The following is a 26295-nucleotide window of genomic DNA, read 5'->3' on the forward strand; positions in this document are numbered from 1 at the left end:
AAGCCTTTTTTGTCATCCAAGAATCAGGTGACTGAGTTGTAGGAGAGTCTCCCACCAGTGATGAAAAAGTCCTATTTTAAGTCTCTTTACATCAGAAGATCAGAGTCATCTTGAGATTTGCTTTGGCTGTCTGTGACCAATTACCAACATCAGTATCATTCATTATAGCTTCCAGTTCCAGGCACACAGAAGTCATCATCCAAACTGTGTCAGTAAGACCAGCTGTACTGTGGATTTTAGATAACATTACTCAGTATCTCTGAAGCATTGTGACAGCATGCCAGAAACCCAAATAACAGCAATTTATTGCATATTTATTTATTCATTTAATAAAAAATACCACTGAGTGATTTGGAATATGAATTCAGTAAATGTTTCTAGATTGTAAATAGATGGGTTTCATTTATAAATCTCTCTCTTCCTGGCCGTAGTTTTGTATTTGCTACCTGCACGATAAATTATGTGTAATAGTAAGTACTGAGAATATCAAAGCTGTTAAGCCATGGCAATACTGATACATGTGAAATCTTTTCATTAGTTTATTGTTAAGATAAAATAGCAGCCCTTTTCTTACTTAAGTGTAAGATCTTTTTGTCTTATTTCTAGACAGACTGAAGGCTGGAAACTCACAGACCCACAGTCTCTCTTGTCACTTTCATTTCATAGCCACTAGTTCCCAGATGTTGTCAGAGTTGTGCCATTAGGTGTAAACCATGCAGAGTGTCTGTCAGCATTTTCATGTCTATTAGACTTTCAGAGGAGAAATTGTGGGTTGCAACCCAGAAACAATTGCGGCATCTTTCTCATTGCAAGGTGCCATTAGAGCTCTTGGCCATATTACTAATCCACAGAGCCATCTATTCAGGAACAATGAAAATAAATTAAATGATCTGCCTCAGATGCATCCCTCATTTGAAAGGATTAACCTCTTTTATTCTAATTGGCAGCAGCTCCTGCAGCTGAGAAGCTGCCCTTCCTCCCGTAGCAAATAGGCTTAAGAGCATGGGTGGTCCTGCTGAAATGTTTATATCTAGCAATTCTCTCCCTCACTTCCTCAGAGAGCCTCCTCTGCTGGTGCATGCTAATAGACCAGGAGCATTGCTATATTGATAAATGTACTCCTCACAGCTTGGAGTTTAAAAGAATACACATCCACTGCTTTTCCCCGGGTGATTTAATTCAGCAGTGGGTACCATTTAAGTTTTTTTTATGAAACCCTACCGCAGCTCTCTATCCTGTAGATGTGTGAAATTATCATACTGTAAAAGTGATCTCAAGGCACTTAGCAGCCCATCAAACATCATATTTCACTGTAAACGTGATGCCGCATACAAACTGGGCTTTTTCAATCCTGTCTCTGCGATACTTGTTGTTGCTGAAGGACACTTACTGACAGGTAGTCGTATACTCTTACACTCTCTCACTGCACGCACATCAGTCAAGGCCAGTGTAAACATCCGACAGTGATGCTGACCTTTTGCCATTTCACTCATCAGAGTGAGAAAGAGAAGCTGTAGGTCTGACAGTATAGACTACTGTATGATAACAACCTTTGACATAAGGAGTCACAGTCTTACATATTTGACCTGAATATGACTGCGACTGCACAACACCAACCCACCAACATACATATTCAACAATCATATTCACAATGTCAAAGCATTTCTCTGGGTGATATTTTAGCGTAATGGCAGGAAGTCTTCAATAATGCTCTCTAGGACTGTGTGAAACTACCCTGAGCTGACTTAATCTAGGTGAGTCACTCTGGCATTGTCAGCCCACTCTTATCTATTTAATCTCTGCCTTGGGTTCAGAGCCCATGCCACTTGCCAGACGCCCGCACTTTAGCATTTTCCATTACTTTCAAATGCATCATTCATCTCTTTCCTAAAGCAATGACTGAGGCAGTGTCTCTCAAGAGGTGTCCACTATCAAAAAGTGGAGTATTTTCACGGGGATTAATTTTTCTCCTCTCTGCCTTTAGAGGAATGTGACCAAATATTTGAACCAGAGGAAATAAGGTTCATTTATATGGGCAGCCAGCTGATAGACTGTTTAAGTATATGTAAACATATATACATACCGAGATATATCAAATCGATAGTCAGGTAAAGAAACAATTATGATGTTAGTATATTGTATATTGAGTTTTCCATCCACCGACCTAACCCTTAATTCAGTGCATCATCAACAACAGGCAACATGATTTACAAACACACTCTGTATCTGCCAGTTGTAATGCTTCACTGAACCACCATTACATCAAACAGAAATTATCTGGATCATTTTATATACATTTCCTTGTAATTCAGCAGCACTTATTTGGTATCTCTGGGAACTTTGGGATCTCCACTGGAATGAAAGATAAAGTTGTGTGGGGTATGAGTGAAGATCAGCTGCACAGCAAGTCCACCAATGAGAATGTGGTAAAGTTTGGCATCCTTGAACTCTGTATATACCTCTTGCCTGCTATCAAACTCTGGCATAATGAATGGCATTTAGATGATGTTCTGGTTTTGATGTGTTGAGCTACACACTAGCCCCAGATCTCCAAGCTACTGTTTATGCCCCTTAAGCTTATTGGGATGTTCAACAACTGATAAGCTTAAGGCCTTTGATGTTCCCCGCTCTCTGGCTTGGCTGAACCAATGCATGGCATCACAATCCCAAGACAAATCAATAGATGTACGAAATTAGTGGGATTTGGAATGAAGGATGTCATTGATTTTTCTGTTTCTGTTTCTGTTTTTTTTTTTTTTTTTTTAGTCTTTCAAGGCCAAACTTGCATTTTATCTTTTGAAACAAAGAGATGATACTTGAGACAAATGACTAGTTGGTCGTATTACTGTCAGTCTATGCTGGTTCAATTACTGTACAATTTGTCAAAATAATATAATGGACAAAATAACTGCAATTCAACTAATTATTTTCTTTCTTTCTTTTTAATAAAATTGATCATATTTTTACAATTTTATAGAATGTGGCATTTTGCTTTCTGAGAGTGAAAAAATTGCTTAATATTTAAAGGAATGAGCAACAAAAAGTGATGCTGCTAACTTATAAATCCATATGACCTCTATAACTGTAGTGTGTTTACAGTCCAATCTCAACATATTGTCTCTAGTAACTCTTCCATAATTGAATTTGTGCCTTGTTTCTCTTTCATTGAAGTCCTCGCATAAATTCAAAGAACATAGAGATAGCCTGAAATGGAATTTGCTATCAGTTCAATTCAAATTCAAATTACTTTATTTGCCGTGAGGAGCAAATGAAGTTCATCACGGAAAACAAACTAATCTGTATTTGAATTGAACTGATAGCAGACTCAGTTTCAGGCTATTTCAGTCCAGTGCTAACTCTACCTTTGAGAACTATCTGTAAAGTTCCTGTACTGGAGAATTACAGGGGCACTCAAAAGAAAGCAAAGTCAGGGCTAGTTTCATGAGTCATTTCAACATTAGCATATTATCTTCTGCATGAAATAATTCGGTTTTGTCATTGAAGTTCAGTGTAATAAAGACAATGTGTCAATAAAGAATCTAAATGAAACCTGATTACCATTTATATTAGTTCTTAATTATGACACACTTGTGAAAACACTGATAATACATCTGCTATATACAGAATTGGCATAGTGTGTTTATGACATGTTTGATATTGTAACTATTACATTATGATTTAGTTGCAGCCCTGTAGCAGTTTAAATTTGAATATGATCAGGACAGCAGCATTAGGTTTCTTCTGTCATTTTCTCCTAATGCATAAATTTTATTTGTAAAGTAAATCATAAACAAGTGTTATGGATATTGGATGGTAATATAATATATTCATAGGAATTTGTTTTTATTTATTTTATTAATGAAAATAGTAATGGACCTAACACGGAGCCTTGTGGCACACCACAGGTAAGATGAACACATGGAAGATGAAGCATCACTAATAGTGACTGAGAGTGTTCTGTGGTTTGAACCAACAAGGAGCAGAGTCAGAGATGCTGAACCATTTGTTGAGTCGACTGAGCAAGTGGCTATGGTCAACCATGTCAAATACAGTGCTAAGGTCCAGGAGTATCAAAACAGAGCAGTCACTAGCATCAGACAACCAGGAGGTCATTGGAAACCCTTGAAAGGGCAGTCTCTATGAATGATGCAATTTAAAACCAGACTTAAATTTCTCAAAGATATCAGTGCTATTTATTATCAGAATTAACTAAGATGATGCTACTTTTTCTAAGACTTTGGAGAGGAATGCTAATTTTAAGGTCCAGGGGTTCAGGATCAGGTTTCTTTTAAAGCAACTGGTTTATGGCATGTTTGAAATAAGAAGTAACACAATCAGTGACCAGTGAGCTATTTATGATATTATGTAAGATGTGTAGGCCAAGGAAGTCAAAGATCTATAATAGAAACTTAGTGGGTTTGATATCTAGAGGACATGATTTGGGTTTCAAGTGTGTAATTATCTCTTTTAAAGATGGATATGGGTTCAAAGTGGGTGAGATGAATAGAGTTCTGCCAAACCAGTGATTGGACCATTGAAGGGTTGCCACCCTGCGGTGTAATCTGAAGCCTAATAAGACAAATTTTATTGATGAAGTGCTTTAGAAATTCATCACTTTTTTTCAGGGGAATATTCAATCTCATGGCTGGCAGGGGAGCTGATGACATGTTGAATTGTGCTGAATAAAACTATGGGGTTATGGCAGTTCTGAAAGAAGAGATCAGAGATTTAGGATGAACTTGCTTCCTTAACTACTGTCTGATATATACATGTATGTATGAAAGTATTTTCTCCAAATTTCTAAGTTAACTTGTAGCTTATTTGCTTTCAATGATCGTTTGGCCTTCCTGCAGGTGTGCTTCACAGCCCGAGTGTGTTCATTAAACCAGGGCAGGATGAGGGCAGGTATATATTTCTTGTCTCTCAGAGGAGCAAGAGTCAGAGCTAGCTACACAGGTATTGTTAAAATTAACAACTAGCTCTTCAGTGATGTGAAGAGATGTAAGATAGGTGCTGTAGTTAGTAGTGGTGGTAAAGGTGTCACAAAATTTGACCACAGACTCAGTGTCAAGGAACTGAGATCTAAATGCGGGGCATAATTTGGAAGCAGAGGCAGACAGTATAGCTTTAAAGTGGCCACTGCAGCCAGATCTACAGGAAGAGAGCCAGCTGACAGTACCAAGTCTAATGTGTAGCCACTGGCATAGCTAGAACCACAGATGGACTGAATAAACCCAAATGATTCAAATAAATTCTGGAATTCTACTGCTATGGTACTGAGGGGGTAACATACATGAATATTACAATAACCTTAAAGCAGAATCCTGTCATACAGCAGCATGATTAAAGATAGAACCTCTGAGAACTCTTGTAAAAAAAAAAAAAAACTGCATTTGGTTTAGGTGCTCTATAGGCTAAAATACAAAGCATAGCCTTAGACTAAAAAGCTGAGATGTTCAAAGAGCAGTTAGCTTGGTCCCCACAACACAAAACCGCTTTGTGTTAGGTCCAAAAATCACACAGTGACCCATTAGCCTGTGTACAATGCATATCAGCGGAAAAAAAAACTCACCCAGTCAAACCACACCAGACCCAAATACAATGCAATCACTTAACTCTGACTGGTGGCATGCATTGAATACTACATGAGTCATATTTTCCTCCAACTGACAAGAAACACTGGCAATAAATTATGTTTTTATGTCAAAAGTGAGATTAAGCATCCTGCCATTGTATAAATGTGTAGAACAATTTCCTAAATTTGTTTACACCAAGGTTTAACACGTATCATCAACATGGCTGTATAATAGTCTTTGCCTTTGACAGATTACCCTGCATATACCATTGCATATGCACAGACATATGCAGGGTAATCTGTCAAGAGCCAGTGCATATGTAATTTGAGTGGGAGAACAGCTTTGTCATAAAACGTGCAACAACACAGAGCTACAAAGTGTTGTTTTTCAGAAACAGGGAATGGCAAATAGGAATTGTCAGGTGCAGGTAGAGAGGAACTTTTAAGAGTGGTTTGCAAGGTGTAGCATGCATTTATTACTGTGGCAACTACTGTGTAAAAGACCCAGCAGGCCTGACGCTGCTGAGACCCTTGCTGGCTGCTGAGGGAGTGAACTACCAGCCAGTTTCTCACAGGGATGGAAGCAGTGAGTGATGAATAGCTGCAGAGCGCAGGGCAAAGAACTGCAGTTGTGGTGTAGAGAGGATCCGTGGCCTGGATGTGGGAGGATGTTTTTCCTTTATAGAAAACAGAACTACAACAAAAAAGACCAGTGTCAAAAGTGACACTGATAGCTAGAAAAAGCCTTCTCAACAGTTCACAAAGCACGCTGTCTACCATAAAATTAAACCCAAGAGGCCTACTGGGAAACAATCAGTTTCATCCAACAAACAGCAATATGACAAAACAAAAGTGGCAATAAATGATCAGCTGGATTCAGCTCAATTTAAGTTTAGAAAATGGATTTCCATACATGCTCATGAGAGCCAGACCCAGAGCCTGGTTGCTGGAAACACCATGAAATGAAAACGATGTCTTCACATCCAAATGTGGAAGACAACTGATAAAGATATGTTTTCCAGACAAGAGAATTACATGAAGGAGAAACAGACTGGGAAACAAACAACAAGCTATTTAGAGGGACATAATCTTCACATGCTTCACATCCAGAACATATAATCTGATTTTCAGATCATGTGTTTCATTTCATTTGAGAGGGCCTTAGCCCCTTGCTCCTACAAGCCAAAGTCATTGTCAACACCTTATCCTGTCAATAAAGTGCAAAATATCCAGACTGAAGAAGGACAGTTCAGTATTTACTCCTTCACAAAATACCTTCAGATATGTATAAGGTTAAATGCCAACATCTCTAATGTAGCACGGCGTTAGGACGAGGTAATCATCTTGGGCACAAATGCACACAAAGGCGCAAAAAATTTAGGCAGGCACAACTTGGAGAGCCATGGGGTGAACTGCATGTGGGCATGATGCATCAAAAGAGCTTGTAATTCACTAACCCACATAGCAGAGACCAGAGCTAGGAGCAGGGCTGTCTTTGGAGATAGTAGTTTCAATTCATTGTGCCCCAAGGGTTCAAAGGGTTTTTGTGAATTGAAGTTCAGCACAACAGACCGAAGCCATAATGGAAACAGGGGTCTTTAGGCAGGAAGCATGTAGGATGCCCCCATTAGAGAGGCGATGCGAAGACGACCTTGGCAGGGCAAACACATTGCTGAATGTCCTATATATCTTTTTAAATGTCCTTTAAATAATTGATTGATTTTTTTTTTATGGAATGAGATTGCAGACTCCACGGATATCACTTGCCCATAACTAGGCTGAACAAAGCCATAATTTTGCCACTTACACAGCATACAATTGAGCTATTGCATTGCAGTGCTACCTTTAAGTGTAGTGGGATGCATAGCAATTATGATATGAATGTACATGAACGATATAAGGTGGTAAATATGACCAGAGATTCTGGATTTTCTATGATCTGTAGGTTGTTGACATAATTTAGGAGATGGTACCCGAAAATGCTAAAAGTTATGTGTTTTTTTTTTTGTTTGTTTTTTTTTTTTTTCTATTTAATAATATTTTAAAGGCCTGGGAAATTGAATTCAATAGCCTTTATTTTCACCTGTTGAAATTTGTGACCTCTGGACAAAAAGGGGTATAAAAACCCAAAGAAATACTCACAGGATACAGGTAGTCCCATGTGCCAACACGAGAGAGCCAAGAGCTTCTCATCCATTTGTCTGTCAGACGACTCTCTTTGTCAGACTGTCCTTTGGTCCTTCCTGTGTGACAGCTCTCAAGTCTTTAAAACGATAGACAGGCCTGTTAGTTTGACACACAAGATATCAAAAACAGTTTCCCCAAGTCTGCTTCTTTATCTCTCTCAGCCAAAAACACAGCCCTCCTGGGGAGATTCAGGCCTCTTGTCAGGATGAACTCTTTCAAACTTGCAGAGGAGTCAAGCCTCAAGCTTTGTTTGGCTTAACTGCTGGTTATCAACACCTGTCAGGTCTTGAGGCAGTAGCTTCTTCACACTAACCTCACTCCACTGTGCAGTTTTAGAAATTCACTATTTGAAAGACCAGAGATGACCTTTAGTGGCTATAGACACTGTTATTTTTTAAAAAACAAGTGTCACTACTTTTCAGACTGTTACCAATAAACCGTTATTAACTATTTTGTGTCTGTTGCCACAGAGCACAGCAGAATCTGGATTCCTATCCTCACACCAACCCCCCCCCCAGGCTGAAAATCCCCTGCCCATCTTTGCCCTTCTGCCATTACTAATAGAGCTACTAAACATTTTGGCACCAGCACATTTTGGAGAGGCTGCTGAGGTGTCCTAACCTGTAGCTGTAGCCAGGATGGATGCTGATTCTGCAATTTTATCTGGAATTAGTTTTTTGGCCCCATGACACTAAGATACAGAAAATATAAAGAATTCCTCATGGATATTTCATATGGAGAAGAACAAAATCTTTTGGTAGCTATTTGAAGTTGTTGGAACAGTGGGTGTGATTCATTATGGCATGCTGGTGCCCCTGTTTCGACCTCTGATTTCTGCTCCATTTGAAAATTGCACATGGCCAATTTTGCAAAGGGTCAGCAAGACAGACAAGAACATGAGCAACTGTTGGGCAAGTCAGCTGTCCGGTGTGCTGACAGTATCATGTTTATTGCCTCTGACTGACAGATTGCACTACTTTTGAGTGGTTCTCTCCACTCATGGAAGAGTAGGTAGGAGAGCAGAGTAGTAGGAAGTTGAAAGATAAGTAGTCTATGTCAGGTTTGTAACCAAAGGGTCCATTTTATGTCATTATTGGTGCATTCAAATCCACACTGGTTAAATGCAACAAGAACAGTAACATGCAGGGTAAATAAGCTGTATAGTTAGCAGGTGATAGACAACATGCAAAAAGAAAGGGGTAGTTACTGTATCCAATAATGAAGGAAGAGACTGTGCTTGCTTTCCAGGCCTGTGCTCTTCCCAGTGTACCTGCTGAAACCTGAAATATCTGTATATGTGTGTATATAGACACAGTGGAATATCTGTGGGTCAGTTTTTGTGAAAAAAAAAAAAAAAAAAAAAAGTCCAAAACATTTTTTTCATTCTATCTGCCCTTTGTGAGTTGTGGCTGGCATACTAATCCATGAAATGACCGTGTTTGTGAGGTTCAAGGCAATGAACTTCTTTTTTACACCCTGCATTATATGCAAATGAAGATATCAGTACCAGGTAAGCTGTCCTTCCCATAGGCTTTTATGTGGGACATATACTCAAGCATTCATCAATATTCATTCATTCAAGCCGTCTCTGTTGGGAATTACAATCAGGGGACGTAGCGTTAACTACATTCCCTTCAGGGAGGCGACAGTGTGATCACAGAGGTTGTGGAATCAGTGACACATGATGACTTATTCCTACAGTTCAGCATCTGAAAAGGGGGAGAATGTCTGATCTTCATCAGTATGGTTCCAGGCCAGATATCAGATCAAATCTGGCAGACAGCCTCGTTTTTAAATCAGGAGTGTGGATCACAGAGCCAGTGTGGGGTGCTGTGGGCTGTCAAAACAGACTAGTGGCAGCTTCAGCAGAGCGCTCCAGTTTGTTCAATCGCTGCCTTTCCAAACTTTCCCTTATTTGTCACATGAATGTTTAACCAGTGGCATGAATATTTAAGTATACTTTAAGGCAAGACACCTGTCTCACGTTTTATGTTCCACCAGGAATCTGAAAAACTTTATCTACTCACTCTCTCTTTGCGTTGTCTTTTTTATGAAATCTGAAAGGTAGTGTGGTGAAAAGAGTGTGGGAACATTATTTTTCAAACTATTGTACACACCTCCAGTGTATAGTGAGACCTAACATGATGCAATGCTAATGGAGGTGCGACGCATTCGACCACACAGGCTGTATTTGAATACAATACAATGTGATGACTTTATTTCAACATGTGAGGCTTCGGGTTGATCTTTGTAAGATATGAACATCCAGGAAAATTCGTGCTGTGACCAATGTCCCTGAAATTCCCCCTATTTACAATCGTCACAATTCATGTGAATGCCTAATCATATAATATGCATCCTCATTTCCACCCCATGGACAGAGTTAATGAAACATTAGACCCTGGGGCAGCTGATCTGTGAGGCCAGGCAGAGCTGGGCGTGTTTGCTAATCTGTTTTACGGCACAGCATGTCTTGCTTTGGCTGAATTCCTTTTTCTTCATGGTGCTGAGCACAGCAAGCACTCCACAGTCCTCGCAGGCAGTGAACGAATCAATAAACCTGAGGGACAACATTAGGATTAACTCAAACAGCGAGAGTTTCATTATACCAAAGCAAACCCAACTGGTCAGCCACACCTGTTAAATATTGTAACTAAAGTGTTTCTGCCACTGGGGGGAAATTGGGAAATGGATTGCTTATAATAATTTAAATGTTCAGTTTCTGAGTGGTTTTATGTAAATGATCTTTCTTAGTAATTTGGCTATATTGAATTTGTCACAGCAAATATCAAAAGCCCTGAAATATCAGTCTTTGCAGGGTTTGCAGGAGAAGTCACAGACAAGTTATTTTTGCTCTTGTCTAGAAAGTGCATTGTGATTTGCAGTGGCAAGAGAAAGTTGGTATGGGTTCATTTATTGGGTTATATTACTTTTTTGTGTAGTTGGAAAGAGTTTCTTCAAGCCTTAGAGTATGTGTCTTTATTATCGTATTATTTGTTAATTAAAAAGTCTTGGGTTGGCTCGCTCGATTCCACTATGTAAAGCATCTCTTTGAAAATGGTCGGAAACTGCGAAGACAGCATAATAAAAGTACAGACATCAAGTTTACTTATTAAAGTAAATCAGCAAAGACAACTTTCTCAAGCTAAACTCGGATAGAGAACCCCTTCCTGAATGATTTATTGCACGCAGTCTGAGTCTGATGGGATGATGAGAAGAGCCATTGAGAGGTACATGTAAAGTTTCAAAGGAAAAGGGACACGCATGGACCTGGTTGAGTTGTGCCAAAAAAAACTTTGTCGACAACAGGAGCTACAACAAGAGCTCAAGTCTGAATCTAAATGAGCAGCTCTGGGAGCCAAATGAATTTCAACTTCAGGCCATGCCCTCGCCAAGAAGCAAAGAGCATGAATGAAGAGGAACTCCAATTAGGCAGCCATACATATATTAGTCATGGAGGACACTATATGCTTTCATATAGTGTAGAAACTTTAACTTTAGTTTTCACCTTCTCTTCATCTTTTCATCTTATGGTGAAATCAAGACTTCCTCCTCCAGGGAAGGTATGAACTATGAGACACAGACTTGATTTCCATACTATATTTATCTTTTCCACTGCATGGTTGTAATTCGATCTTAAATCACCAGAATATTGTTTTTAAATAATTTATTTTCATATGCTTTGAGTGGAACACTGTAAAGTCTTTATAGCAAATGCAGTTTCCTGACCTGATACAGTATTTACATACACACTACAACAAATGAAGAACAGAACAGAACAGAACACCAAAAATTGGATTTGTGTGCACACAAATGTGAACTTAAGTCAATAAACACTTGTACATTTGTAGTTTCAGAATGCGATGCGTTGCACTAGCGCTACACACTTTGCAGTAATATTAAATATAACAACTAAACTCAAATCTCAAATATACACAACACAATATCCAGTTTGATCATAAGTGGAATATTGTAAATAAAGTCATCAAAATTACACACACTTTAATACTGAACAGTTTAGTGAACATTTATAATGATTGTTGACTCAGTATCCTTTTTGGCATTTCAATATTTTTCCACTGATACACAATAACCATGCCAGGCAACACCCACTGGAATATTATAAATAATCTGGAGCAACACTGACTGAATTTGAAAACATTTTGTCCTCAGGTTGGTTAGGTAAACTGTCTATGTACAAAACTATACACATTCATCATTATGACACTGCATGAGAGGTACTTTGGCAGATTCACAATTATAATATAGTCATTACATTATACTCTACTGGCAACAAAATACAGGCACCAGACAGTGAGGGATGGTGAATTGAGGCGTTAAGCTTTTGTTAACAGCAGAACATCCAATGTGAAAGTCCTTTAGTATCAACCTCTGCCCTTTAGCATCTCTGTAAGTGCAGAAGCATTACTATGGAGTTACTCTTTAACCTTTGCTGAGTGCTGGTTGAGGTCCAACTCTCCAACCAGCAGTGGATTAACATGATGGCTGTTTCAAGTAAAGCTGAACTTTTCTGTATCATCTTTCTCAGAAAAAAAAAACATGCGAGTGACTCTCCAGTCTCACCGTGTGAGCTGGAAAGCACAAAGGTGGTATCACTGTGACAGGGCCACTCGCCAACGTCACTTTGCTTTGCTTTACATATTGTAGCTCCAACAGTCTGTCCTAACGCTGCAGGTTCAACAGCCAGCTCCTCCACGGGGAAAACAGACGCCACTGCACTAGAGCACTATCATGAAAGCTGCTTCTCATGTCTCAGCATGTATTACTCCTCTCATTATGCGGCTAATGACTGCTGGAAAGTCTTCTGTTTAAAATTCAGAGCCGCAGACAGCTTAGTTAACTCGCTGGCTTGCACAAGAGGATGATTGTTGATGCAGTAAATTCCATTTGTTGCAGTTGCTTCAAGAAACAATTATAATTACACACTATTGATGTGGTATCCCCAGTGTGATCAGTGTGCCACAAAGATCCACTGAATAACACAATATTCAAAGATTTTTTTTTTTTTTTTTTTTTTTTGTTTTGTTTTGTTTTGTTTAAAGGCATTTCCTCCCCATTCTTTCACCAAAGCCTGACAACCAGCAGACTAATGCCTTCAAAAGACTGAAAACAAGCATTCTTCAGTTATGATCACGTAATGGTCAGAGTGCATGAAATGAAAGAAAAAGAAAACAAAACTTGATAAAAGAGAAGGCGAGGGCAGTGGCCTTCGATGAGTCTGATAGTGCAGAGAAGGGCATTTGTACTCCAAACCCAAATCATTTTCAGTCAGCATCAAACTGACTGCCCGGTCTGAAGGCTCATCATATAGCATTTCTAGAAATAAAGTGTCCTGCAGGAGAATGTCATCCATTCTTTCTTTTTTCTGTTTGCCCACACTTTGATTGTTTGAGGCAAAACATGATGACGCACAGTTATATTCTTTTTGGTTATCTAAAATATGATTTAATCATATTTTAAGTCACAATCAGCGCTGAGACAAATTCCCATGACACATTTCTGGTATTTCCACCTATGATGTTGCTACTCACATTGTAAGAAAATAGATCATGTGATGTCCTGCTACAAAATCACAGTTCCTTTTCTTCTCATGGTAAGGTCTTGGCACCAGTCGTGTTCGCTTGGGTGTTCACGCAGCAGGAATCCGCTAAGTGATACTGTAGCAAATCAATTTATGATTAAATGAAATTGCTCTGCTGGTGACGCAGTTCACAAATGGATCCCCCACCCAGCTCTGTGATGTCTTGCAGTGGCTAGTGTCCCGCAATTGATCAAATAATTCATTAAAACATGACTTGCACAGCCCTGTCTGTACATGTGCCATGATTTATGACAAAAAGCCATGATGGGAGAAAAATGAAGGTCCTGGGTTTGATCATCTACTCAAATGTGCAAAAGATGTGCTGGTGAAGCGATGCACTGATATCTTTAACTCTGAAGAGCTGCAGGTTGCTCATGAAAACATGGAGATGAAAAGCCACAGCTCCTGCCAACATGTGATATTTTCTAGTCCTCTGATCAGCCCAACGTCACAGTCCAGCAACATGTCCATCAAGAGTGTGTGTGCTGATGTGTGACAGCACATCGGTTTGTATTTGAGAGCTTACATGAACTGTGTATATTAATGCCTTATGGTTTGCATGACTGCATGTGTTTAGTATAGCATGTGTGTTTATGTCACTATGCAGCGAAGGTGTGTATATCAGAGTCATATAATAGACAAGTCCTCGTGGCAGGAGGTTGAGGCTCGGCGGGTTTTAGGGCTGCACCGTGTCAGCATGGAGATCTGGGTGCTGAAGTTGTTGCCGTTGCTGCCCATGGACGGGTGCTGGTATTTGGTGTCGGAGCCCATGTATCGCTGCAGGTGCCACCGCCGCCACTTCCTCTTGATCTCTCCCTGGACCTGGGACGCATTATAACAAGGAGAAGTTAAAGCAGTGATATCTGATATTTTACCAATACTCAGCTCATAAAAGCTTTGAGATTAGTTGCTTTAAACAGCTACAACTGGACGCCTCTTTCCTGTGATGTGTTTTAATTTACAGAGTAACTACCAGAACAACATGGCAGCTTACACAAAGTCAATTTAGAAGCAAGTTGGTGCAGCTCTGAGTCATTATCTCCTGTATTTGTATTATGTTGACCCCCCCAATTTCGGAGGACATAATGAATCTCTTTCTTCCAGTGGAATACACAGAGATTATGTCTGATTCTTATGTCCCATACTCAATTAAGTAAATACTGGATGCATTTTTTCACAAGCCACAGATTTTTCAAACATGATTTTACTAAATTGGTATTTTTCAGGTGATCAAATCAGGAGAAAAATGAGTTTGCTGGAGATCTGTTCTGTGTCAGGGAACAGCAAACCATGCCCACTTGGGAGACAGGAAGTGTGTGGCATTTTCATACCATTGGAGTATTGATATAGTTTAGAGCAGATAACACCTTCTTTGTACCACTTACAAGAAAAATGTTGCCAAAATTAAAATTAGAACAGACATAAAACAAGACTTTTGGTTTATCACTTTAAATACATCAGAGATGAAATTGATAAAAGTTGTTACATTGCATTCTGTTTTAATATGAAAGTTGAAAGTGGATTGTGCACCATGTCTGAGGATACAATAATTAAAAACTGTGTTCAGCTGAGGGAGAAAAACTTTCCTTAGCCTTATTCCCACATTCCCACACACTTTCATAGCACAAATATTAAAGTGACTACCTGTTAATCTGGTAGCCTGTCCTATTCTGTAGAGCTTTGATACATGATATGTGTACACTACTTGATGTTTCTTAATGACTGTTCCTACCTTTAACTGCATCCTCTGAATTGCTGCATGTGGGGTCAATAAAGCTGTATGGAACTGAACTGAACTGAACCGAAAATTAATGAACTTTCAACCTAACTGCAGATGTTATAGTCTTTTGTAAACCGTTCATTTAAGACACTGCACCTGAACACTAATCAATCAATGTACTGAAAGGCGTATCAACTGATTAAAATTCAGCTTGCATGGAGCCTCGCCTCGCCTCGCCATGCGGCCCACCTCTTTGATTTAATAATCTGGCTCAGGACCGGGAACATAACTAAGCTCCCCACAGAGAGCCTTTTGCAGACATCGCTGAATAGCTCCTTGCCAAGGAGGCTGTGCTTTTTACCGCCCTCCCACCCTGCAGGCAGAGGAGAAAATATGCTGAGACGACGTCCAAGGGAAGAGAAGGCTTTACCGGCCAGCATCGGTGACTCATACTCACTGTTCCCACCTACCTCTAACTTTTAGGACTGTGTGTGTGTGTGTGTGTGTGTGTGTGTGTGTGTGTGTACTTCTGCATGTATGTAAATGTTGCAGCAAGGGAGCCATGGACAAACTACAAACAGAATTTTCTAAGCATCGCCAGGGCGCTGCGCCTTCTGTGCAGATGGAAATCTGGAGGTTTTAAATGTGTGATTACACAAACAATGTTTACATCATTGCAAGGTGGTACCTACCTCTCCGTTGAGGAAGCAGTACAGAACTGCCACCACAAAGCCCTGAGAGGAAAAAAAATACAGAGATAAGAGAGTAATAGCAGTTTGTGTCATGGCCAAATATCCAATTTGCTCAGTTAAATCTCTGTGTTTAGCTTGTGTATTTAAAGGAACGCTGCACTAATATGAGCATTAATGTGTGTGGCATTCCTTCAGAGACCATAAACTGACAACATAAAGGTCAGTGGTGCATGATGTATGCAAGAAGAATGAAAAGAATGGTAGGAGAGAATGTGATGGAAAGATTTTTCTGGTTTCCAAGCTGCCTTTTTAAAGCAGCTGTGCCGTCTGGCAGCTTTCTCCGGCATTCTTCATTATGTGATGGACTGAAATAACACCAAGGGCTTAAAACTGTATCACTGCGGGTGAATCAGCCAGCAAAAGCGCCTGGAGCATTGCCACACTTTCCTCTTAAATAGAAACACTCTCAGGTCACCACTGACAGGCGGCGCTAAATTATCAGTTTGGACCTTGAATGAACCCCAATTTAACAATCAATCAAGAAAATACGCTATAAATACGCTATGCAACTATATTGCATAATGAATCAACTGCAGATGAACAGATAGGAGTTCTATGATACTTGTAAAAGTTTTTCTAATGACTTTCTCAAGTATAGTTGAACATGTGATACCTGAAATGACCCCAGGATCAAGTCAAAAACTAGCCGCAGCTCTGTCTTCACTTGCTCCGGGATGAACGCAAATACGATGAAATTGATTCCAAACAGAGGAATCAAAAGCAGCGTCGATTTTGCCAATCGCCTGGAATGAGAAAACAAGCATAGTTTCAAGGCTTCACCCTGCACTGAAACCTACATTCAATCACTCCCTAAATACACCAATACGGAAATGCAACTCCACTTTCATTTTACGGCTGAGGGCCAGAGATGAAGTATCAGTGGGAAAACAGTTCACACTAAAGCATTACGGCAGGCTCATGAGGTGCTCTCCATCACAAGAAAATCACTTACCCTCACAGAGCACTAAATCACAGCGCAAAACAAAGTCTGCTGAGGGGAGATGATGCTGAGCATCATATCTTATGGTGATTTCCTCATCCGTAGTCTAAAAGGATTGCTCATTCTCGCCTTGCTTAGAGCATAACAGTTTCTGTGCACTTACATGGAGCCACAGGAACAGCAGAATTCAAAATCCTAATTATATTTCTAGGGCAGATATCTTTTGCTCACTCTTAGGTGTCAGACCTCAGCTGAAGTGACCTGCACTCATCCTGGTAAATGTAGTTCAACCTCAGATGAGTGTAGACCTCATTTAGCTGTGGTCAGAAACAGTGAAAACAGGGTAGCCTTTTCCCCAATGTTCTCATGGGGATTATTAATTTTTCATCTCATCTGGGTTATAAATAATGAGAAGGTACAACATGAAAAAGAACTCAGATTGTACTCACGAGTACTGGTTGGACTCATTTCTTCCGATGTCTGGGCAGTTGATCTTCTGACGAAGTATTCGGATGATGCAGATGAATAGAATAAAGTTCATCTGCAGAGGGTTTACGAGAGAGGAATATTAGCAATATGAAGAGAACATGGGGGTGTTTTACAAGAGAAACTATGTTTTTAATATTAACAATATTAACATTTAGTGCAATATTCATCAAATGGCTGATCTTACATTTTAAACATATTTGATGTTATAAGATAGAAAACAGCTTGTTCTCATTTTAAGAAATGTATCTTATAACAGAAGTGTGATGATGAATTATATCATGCTCCAGCAAATCATATGGGGGAAAAAAATCAACATCTCTAAATTGTGCAGTGTTGCACCTCTGTGCCAGCGACACACAGAGATCCCAACCCACTAATGAACACCACTTAGCTGCCACTGAGAGATTTGTCGACAAGCCAGGTGATCCTGATCCTCAGTGGCAGGGAAAACATGAAATAATATGATGAAAGCCTCTTTGGCAACTACGGCTGCCAAATAATGAAAACTAGGCAGAGCCCTGAAATAACGTTGTCATGACACAGAGACATCAATAATGAAGGAGATTATTATCGAAAAAATAATACCCTGCCTGTTTCTTGCACACAATCCTGTTGTTTTAACATCTGATGCAAACGCAGCGACTGAATATCAGGCTGTTAAAAGTGCATAAAAATACTGGCCAAGATGAGAGCAAATGCCTTTAGTTGAAAGTAACAGACTGTGGCCTCTCTCATGCCTCTCTCATGCTTGTTGAACTCATCTTTACCCTCTTTACTCTTTTTCACGCCTCTCTAAATGTCTTCATTCCTGGCTCACACACCCACAAATTTGCTTTTTCTCACTTTCCTCAAACTTCACACTCATCCCCACACACATAAGCCAAATCACTCTGTTTTTCTCTCACTTGCACTGTACATAAGAGGTCGAAGCCGTGTGTGAGCTATTGTGAAAGTGTTCTTCACACCTTTGCTTTTATTGATATCTGGTGTTTGATCCACGCCCTGGAGAGAAAAAAACTAATTTTTAACACACAGGGCAGGTCAAATGTCTGCCCTTTTTCTGGAGAAGGCCGAGAGCATCTGGACACTATGAGCCTTGTTCTTTACTAAATAAAGAAGTGCACACACACACACACACACACACACACACCCACACACCACATAGATCAGATTCACAGCCGCCTTCTGCAACAAAAAGAAACTACTTCTGTGAAAACGTCTGCTGTTACATTTGCGAAGAGGATGTTCCTGTCTGCTCCTGTAAATGACAATCTTCTGCCAAAATGGATGAAAAAAAAAAAAAAAAAAACAGCCACATAAAAGTTGAGATGATAACCTGCCAATCAAGGATGACAAACTGGCAGTGATTATTATGATTATCAACCATTCCCATCAACTTGTAACACTCAGATGAGAACCTGGAGGTCGTTTTGACCTGCTATATTGTTATATTGACTTACAGCAAGATGGACCACAAAGCCTCACACAAACTCTGTTGACACATAAGACATGTAATGTTTGAGGAGGACTGAGGATGATTGACAAATGGTGACAATTATGTTCAAAAAAGCGAGCAGGCTGCATCATATTAATGACGCCTACTTTTTAGAGAAACCAGACTTATGAACTCCATGTGTACAAATATTGATTGAATAAAATTTAAATGCTGAAAAGGGCAAAATACCATGCAAACTTACCAGGATCGATGCTAGTATGGGCGTTTTGATGATCCACCAGAACACATCGGTGTTCTCAATTATATCCCAGCACCTGAGGCATAAAACAGTGTTAATGTAAGCGTCAAATCAATGCAGCGCAACGACAGAGCATGTCAGTGACGTCAGCTCTATGCGGGCCTCTAGTCTGGCACTCTCCCCGTGTTTTTCTTACCCCACATCATTATAGTAGGCCTTGGCAGTGCTCCAAGCTGTTATGAAAATTGTTGGACCTCCTGAGGACAAACAACATGAAAGTGCAAAAGTTGATACTTTATTCGTGCCAACTTGAGACAGCCACAACCTGCTGTTACTCCTAAATTGGCAGGGGTGATGGCCAACCCCAGGGCAACAAAGCTATGAAAAAAAAAGGCACAAACAAAAAGGCATCCTCACCCCAACCGATCAGGATATAAGCCCAGAAGTACTTCCTCTCAGAGAAGAAAGAGACAGCCAAAAGTGCATGAAGATAGAGGCCCTCCACCAGGAGCCAGAAGAAGCTGGCCATTATACAGTACTGGAAGAAAACAATCACTGCCTTGCAGCCAATCTGTCAAAACACACAGGACACAAAAGCACATTGATGTCCTGAGATACACAAGTGGATACATATTGGACAGGGACAAGCTTGCAGTGGAGAAATTGCATTGTAATTTCTTCGCTCACAGGAGGACAGCATTACATAGCAAATAGAAAACTGCACGATTTTCTTTTCCTTGAGGCAAAGGCTGGCTGTGATCAAACAGGCACACAATAAGCATGATTTTTTTTTTTTTTTTTTGCAATGGGTTTTTATACTCTAGGTAAATCTGCTTTAAAATGTATCGTAAACAAATCCATCTTAAAAAAAAAAAAAAAAAAAAAATCAATCATGTATTGCATGCAGATTATATTTCAACACTGACAAGAGACATTTTCACAAAGAGGACAAGAAGCGCCATAAACTACGATGTCTCATATGGCAAACTGGGGGCAGCTCCGTCATGACGTGGCTGACTTGCCCCTGTGCTTTTGAGTGCAGTTTAATCAAACAGCGTCCTGCTCTGAGCCCTCTGAGTCAGAGCTGATGAAAGGCTAACAGTACCGGATGATAAGGGGCTTGTTTTGAAGTACAAAAAAAGTAGTCATTTTACAGTCTAATATTCGCAGTTTTATTGCTTATAAGAGTATTGCTCCAAGGAATTTTAATATTTTAATATTTCTTTAATGTCTTTGAAATGTCTTTAAAGGCATGAGGAACTAAAATATGTAACTTTTTTCATTAAAACATCATGAAGCTGTAAGAATCTGAAGTCCACAAATGCCTCTCGGTTGATTTTTCCTGAGTCAAATGATTGGTAACTGGGGATTAAAAGCATTTTATAAACTATAAGATTTCATTGATTACTCCACCAGCTAACTAACTGTCAGCTTGTTAGCACAGCACGCCAATGTTGTCCTGATCCTGGAAATAATTCTGACATTTCACAGAGGATTTTTTATTTTATTTTTTTTTTACTAATCTAATGTTATATAAGAGATGAAGGTTGTTGCCCTACAAGAGGAACTACAGCCAACCCAGGCCTGCTGGAGTGTGTTACTGTAGAAGCACACATCTCCGAAAAACTTATTTATTACAGTTACTGACTTTTATGAACTCTCAAATGATTGGATTAGATTTTACATATGATAGCTTTATTAATCACCAAAGGGGAAACTCATTTGCCACCAAATCAGTGCGCACAGATGACAAAACTATACAGGCAATGCATTCACAGCACACAACAAAAGCAACACCATAAAAAGCAATTTGAGTTTGGGAGTTGGGAATTTGGTTTACATGATTAACTGCTGAAAGGTCCGGTGGATCGAGACCACATGTAAAAGTATTCATTTAAAAATCTGACCGCTGCTGTAACAGAAGACCCTCTGAGCTGTTTTGAGTTTGGCTCTTGCTCTCTCTTCTACAGTGACCTCAAGTGAGTCAGAGGCAAGGCCAATCAAAAGGCATTAAAAACATTAAAAACACATAAAAACATAATCCTGGCGGGTGATGATGACAGCACTCAGGAATGATTTAAATAAGAAAACCACATGTTTTTAAAGTGATTTTACCATCCCTTGGACATTTGTATTCTTGCACTGTTTCTTCACTGACACCATAGACGAGAAAATAATTACCCATTATGTGAGAAGTTGGTAATTTATATGGGCAGAATCTCAGGTTTCACGACTGAGACACAAGATGCACTTGCAGATGGCAACCTGCACGCTCCATCTCACTCGAGCTGCAGGTGCCTTTGTCAGGACAGAGCGCTGATACGATGCTTATGATGTTGAACGAGAGCTGTGGATGTTTCAGTAAGCAAAGGGCGAGAACAGAGCACAAACGCACTGAGAACCGAAACAGCCGTGCAGGACAACATGATCACATTCACTCTGGCTGGCTGACAACACAGCACAGCGCTTCCATCAGGGTGGCTGAATTTGTTCAAAACTCAGCTGAAAGCTATGCAGAGAGGACGCCGTTGACCTCGTGGCTCCCAGGCACGTAAGCGGCTCGTATCCCTGATGGTGCGGGTGCTTTGAGCTGATGCGTGCGGTGCAGCTGTTTTGCCCCTTGCTCAATTCATGGAGGCGCATTCACAGTGCAGGTCAGAGGCTGATACACGCCCCACGAGTTACAAGCTGTTCTGAGGTGAAGAACATGCAAGAACATGCTAGGAGGCCATTACAGAGCCTAAAAACCTCAATAGATTCGAGCCATTTAATGAAAACCCCACGGCAGAGTGAATGCTTGGAGCACTCTGGTAGATGTTTGTCGATGTGAGACACCGAATGAATTTGGAAAAGGGTGAGGGGACACCGTGTGATTGGGAATGGACTGATGCACATTACAGACTGCGGAGCGAGGCGGCAGGGTTAGAGAGAGCAGATGATTGATCTGAGAGAGCGGATGATGATGAAACAAAGTGGAGTGGATTGACGTGAAAGATGAGACAGCAGCAGAACCAGGTGGGAGGGACTGAAAACCTTTTTTTTTCCCCACACACACAGACACTCAGCTCAAGCCATGGCCACCAGACCAGAAACAGACACTCCCACCTCCAAAATAAGGCAAAACAAGCAATGATGTAATGCTGAAAATGTCATCCCTCTTGCTTCAACATCAGTTGCTGAGAATGATGAATTAGTCGGGAAGTTTCACATGAAATATTAACAGAAATGTAACCTCTGGACCCCCGTAGAAGGGCAATACTCCTCTGTTGGATAATTGAGCGTCATTAATCATCAGCAAAAGACTTCCCCAGAGTCTGAGCCCACCAAGGGGAGGGCAAACAGCTCTTCATTAATACTTTAATACAGTAATACTTCACTAACTTGCTTATTCTGATTGATATGAACTACTGCGGCACTTATTGAACAAGCATTTGAATTTGGTTTGAGCAGAGATGTGTGATTTTGGTAAGATAAACCGCCAAAAGTGAGTTTCAGACCATGCGCTACACGGTGAAAAAATTCTTTTAGTCTCAAATTCAATGTATTTTTAAAAACAAGTAAAATAATAATAATCTATCGCATTTGTTTCCAAAGTAGATTCCCTTGTTTCATTAATTTTTTATTGTATAAATATGTTGGAACAAGGCAGAATAAGGCAGATCAGCCCACTAGTATCAAGAAAATGACGCTTGACTCAAGAAAATTATGACGCTAAATAACCCGTGAACATGGAATTTTTTCCTGTACTTTTCTTTCTCTTTTTTTGTTTTTTTGATTGTTTTACAAAATTTCCAGCATAAGCCACATGCACTGAATCGCAGGCCCGGACTGTACATCGGGAGAACCGGGAGAATTCCCGAAGCGCCGGCCTGTCACTGGCCTGCTGGCCTGCCTGTCTTTTTTTTTTTTTTTTTTTTTTTGGACAGGTCGCCGGCCAGGCCAATCAGCTGTCATGCCGGTCCGCTCTCCGGTTGGCCTGTCCCTTACAGAGGGACAGGCCAGGCCAGGCCAATCAGAGGCCAGCAGCCTGTGACAAGATCAAGACGTGATTGGTTTGTTTTGATTAACACCCGCCCCAACAGTCCGAGCACGCTGTAAACATAGGAGCGGGTGTGGCGACTCGCGCGAGTGTGTTGGACTGTGGAGGAGAGCGGAGGAGGCGGAAGGAAAGGTTTAGTGATTACATTGCAGTTGATAAATAAATTTTTCCATGGACCCCAATCCAAATCCGGGGGAAAAAAAGAGGAAAGGTGGGGCAGAAAGGGAGAGAGAGAAAAAAATAAAAGGCACTCGAGGAAGACGCTGCCAAGTGCCTCAAGTTGCCCTTGTTATTCAGCCCCTCCCTCGCTGTCGCACCGTCAAAAAAAAGTGATGCTTCAGCAAGTGAGTTTTCTAAAACACACTGGTTCTTCTCAGTAGGAGGTTCTTTAGGCCATGTACACTCTCAGTTAGAGTTGAATTAACACTGAGGATTAGATTTTACACGTACAGTGTAGAAATGTAGGACCTGGACTTGAAATTCAAAAGTTTTGAAATTAAATAAGGATTGAGGTTTTAAAATCACTGATTTACAAGCCATATTTTTTTTACTGCCTTTGAGATTAATTTTTTGTGCAACAAATGGGATATAATCATTCCATTATTCTTATCGTGAATGCAAAACACAATAATTCTATGTTTGCTATTCAAAGGTGGTGGTGGTATTGATAGCAGTCCTGTTGGTGCTGCAGAAAGAGAGGCCAGTGCACGACCATTGGCAGAAGGTACACAACAATGTCTACAGTAGGGCATGTGATAGGTGGTACATGAGTCATTTGCATGTTCCTTGGGATTACATTACAAAAAATGGTAGTTATTCTTTATTATTAATCACCAACCTGTAACAAGTTGCAGACATATGAAAACCAGGCAGTTGACATAAATATGGAGTGGCTATGTGACATCAGAGTGAGTGTTGGAGTGGCTAGTGCCTGTATGTGTAGGCTTCCAACCCCCCCCCCCCCCCCCCCCCCCCCCCCCCCCCGGTTGGCCTGGGTGGATGACTACCTCCTGGCCTGAAATAATCTCCCAGTCCGGCCCTGCTGAATCGTATGGTTTTGTTTAAATCTGCTTAACTGTGCTTGACTGCATAATCCAAGTGATATTTTAATTGTATCAGATCCTGCTGGCAAAAATGAGATAAACTATTAAGATGATATTGAACCACAAACTCACCTATGTCATTTACAATATTCTGCATAATTAAAAAAAATATTGCATCTGGTCATTTGACTTGTTGAAGCAAATACACTCAACCTCCTGGTGGACGTTTACACATGAACAAAGAAATTTGCTTTGCTTTTTGTTTGCTGCTGATTTGCGGCTCCTCTTTTAGATGGGAGAGAAGTTTCAGGCATCTCATCAAAGCAGGTGTCTGCCTGGCAGTGAACCTGACAGGGATTTGGTTTACAAAATGATTCCCCCTCTTGTGTGTCGAGAGGAGCAAAATGCATCCAGACGGCTTGTCGGAATCTTTCTGCTAGTTTTCATGCGTGCAAATCAGTACAAATTGCTTGGTGGAGCTTCATCTTAAAAACCCAGGCTGATGGATGAGTGGGATATACGCTACTGCACAAAAACAGGAAAGAGATGGTTTTGACTAAATGAGCCTGCAAAAACACAAGCCAGCCTTCAACCATAGCATCCAGTGTTCCGAGAGCGTGATGCGGCTTTGCCTCATATCAGGACTATTTTACGTGACGGACATGCACCATCGTGTAAATTTCAACAATATGACTTTCACGGTGTCAGCTTGGGAAAAATGGATGTTCTTTTCTTTGTTGCTCCCCGTGGAGGAAAATTCAGAGTTTCTTCTTCTTGTGAACATTCAGTTATCCTGAGCTGACACCGTGAACACCGTGGTGTTGCATCCCAGGAAATTTACAAGACGGATATTTTCATTTCCAAGTTCAAGTGAGCACAGCAAACGGCAGTTCGAACACTGTGGGTGTCCACAGGGCAGTGTGTTATCACAGACTAATATTTTCACATTGCAACTATTTTTGTGTGGATAATTTCAAGATGTTTTTCACCTGCTGTGGGCTTAATGGTTTCAAAAAAGACATTTGTGATGTTTTTTGAGCCTGAAAACGAGCATCCTGTTAGACTGAAGGTTAACACTGAGCTGCCGCGCAGTGATAAGTGTCCTGTCACTAAAACTGTGAGGTTGTGCTATGTATGGTGCAATAATAACAAAACTGTCCCTTAAAAGGAAGCACTTGTGAAATATAGCTTTGCATTCCCATGGAGGCGTCTGAGATGAACCAATGAACGGGAGCATTCGATGGTTTAATGGGGCTCAATAAGGCAAACGGCACTGCCTCAGATCACTACAAGTGTCATGTTGACCTGCTGAGCTGCACACACTGTTTGGCTTCTTTTCACATCAAAGGATATCAAACATCCCTGTTCCCTTGACACCCAGAGCTATTCAGCCGCCGTTACCCTCCATCCACCACAATTAACATGACTTACGGATCCTGAGGAGCAGTTGTCGACCTCTCCGACCTCGTAGAGGACCACGTCCTTAATGAACACGGCGATGGCCTTCAGGATGAATGACACAAACAGATGCATGTGGATGTAGTTCCTGGTGCAGTGGAGCTTCCTGGGGCGCACAGAGAGAGGGAGATGCAAGGATACGGCTTGGCACAAACACAGACAGACACCAGACACGCGCGCACTTGAAATTGATCAAGAGGCCTCCATGCTAATTACCAAACATCCTTGGAATTAATTGGTAAAAAATGGCTACAAATCACCGAGTGAATTTCCTTTAATTAGGCAGTCTAGTTCCTCTTGTGGCTGTGGGTGGATAGGCTTAGACTGCTATGGATGCTCTCTCACACTGCCTAGTAATTAAGGCAAGTAGATTTCTTAATGCAAAACATCTTGAAATCAGTAAGTTTAGTCATTCTTCCTAATCATTTTATCATACTGGTAAAGATTTAACATTTATAAAGCATGACAGGCCCAAGATTTTGTTTGGAACTGACAGAAAGCTGCAACAAGGTCCCACAAAGTCACCTGCCTGCAGCGCCTTTACAACAGCTGAGAAATATTCAGCCGCACAAATCACTCAGTTCCCACCAGAAATCATTTAAAGTTTCACCTTACCTTATCTCACGGCCAGCAAAACATTTTCGCATTCTCTCACAGCCGTTTTAACCTTGGGCCTCTATGCTTTATATTGAATCACTGGAAATGCTGACTATTTCATTTAATTACTTAATTTTCTCGCACGCAACATGCGAGCTCAATCTCAGTGTGCGAGTGGAAAATGCTCGACAATTTGAAA

The 26295-nt window shown here is 40.6% G+C and overlaps 1 protein-coding gene across 1 annotated transcript in view; it reads right to left on the reverse strand.

Moving 5' to 3' along the window:
• Nucleotides 1-13991: 13991 nt before the first annotated feature.
• vipr1b (vasoactive intestinal peptide receptor 1b) overlaps nucleotides 13992-26295 on the reverse strand; it is a 45166-nt gene continuing 32862 nt past the window's right edge. The window contains exons 6-13 of the mRNA XM_030079280.1: nucleotides 25473-25605; nucleotides 19377-19530; nucleotides 19156-19216; nucleotides 18963-19035; nucleotides 17226-17317; nucleotides 16450-16579; nucleotides 15777-15818; nucleotides 13992-14186 (exon numbers count right to left, since the gene is read on the reverse strand). Of these exons, the coding sequence (XP_029935140.1) occupies nucleotides 13992-14186; nucleotides 15777-15818; nucleotides 16450-16579; nucleotides 17226-17317; nucleotides 18963-19035; nucleotides 19156-19216; nucleotides 19377-19530; nucleotides 25473-25605 (880 nt within the window). The remainder of the gene's footprint in view (nucleotides 14187-15776; nucleotides 15819-16449; nucleotides 16580-17225; nucleotides 17318-18962; nucleotides 19036-19155; nucleotides 19217-19376; nucleotides 19531-25472; nucleotides 25606-26295) is intronic.

This window comes from Myripristis murdjan, chromosome 20 (assembly GCF_902150065.1).
Source record: "Myripristis murdjan chromosome 20, fMyrMur1.1, whole genome shotgun sequence".
Lineage (NCBI taxonomy): Eukaryota > Metazoa > Chordata > Actinopteri > Holocentriformes > Holocentridae > Myripristis > Myripristis murdjan.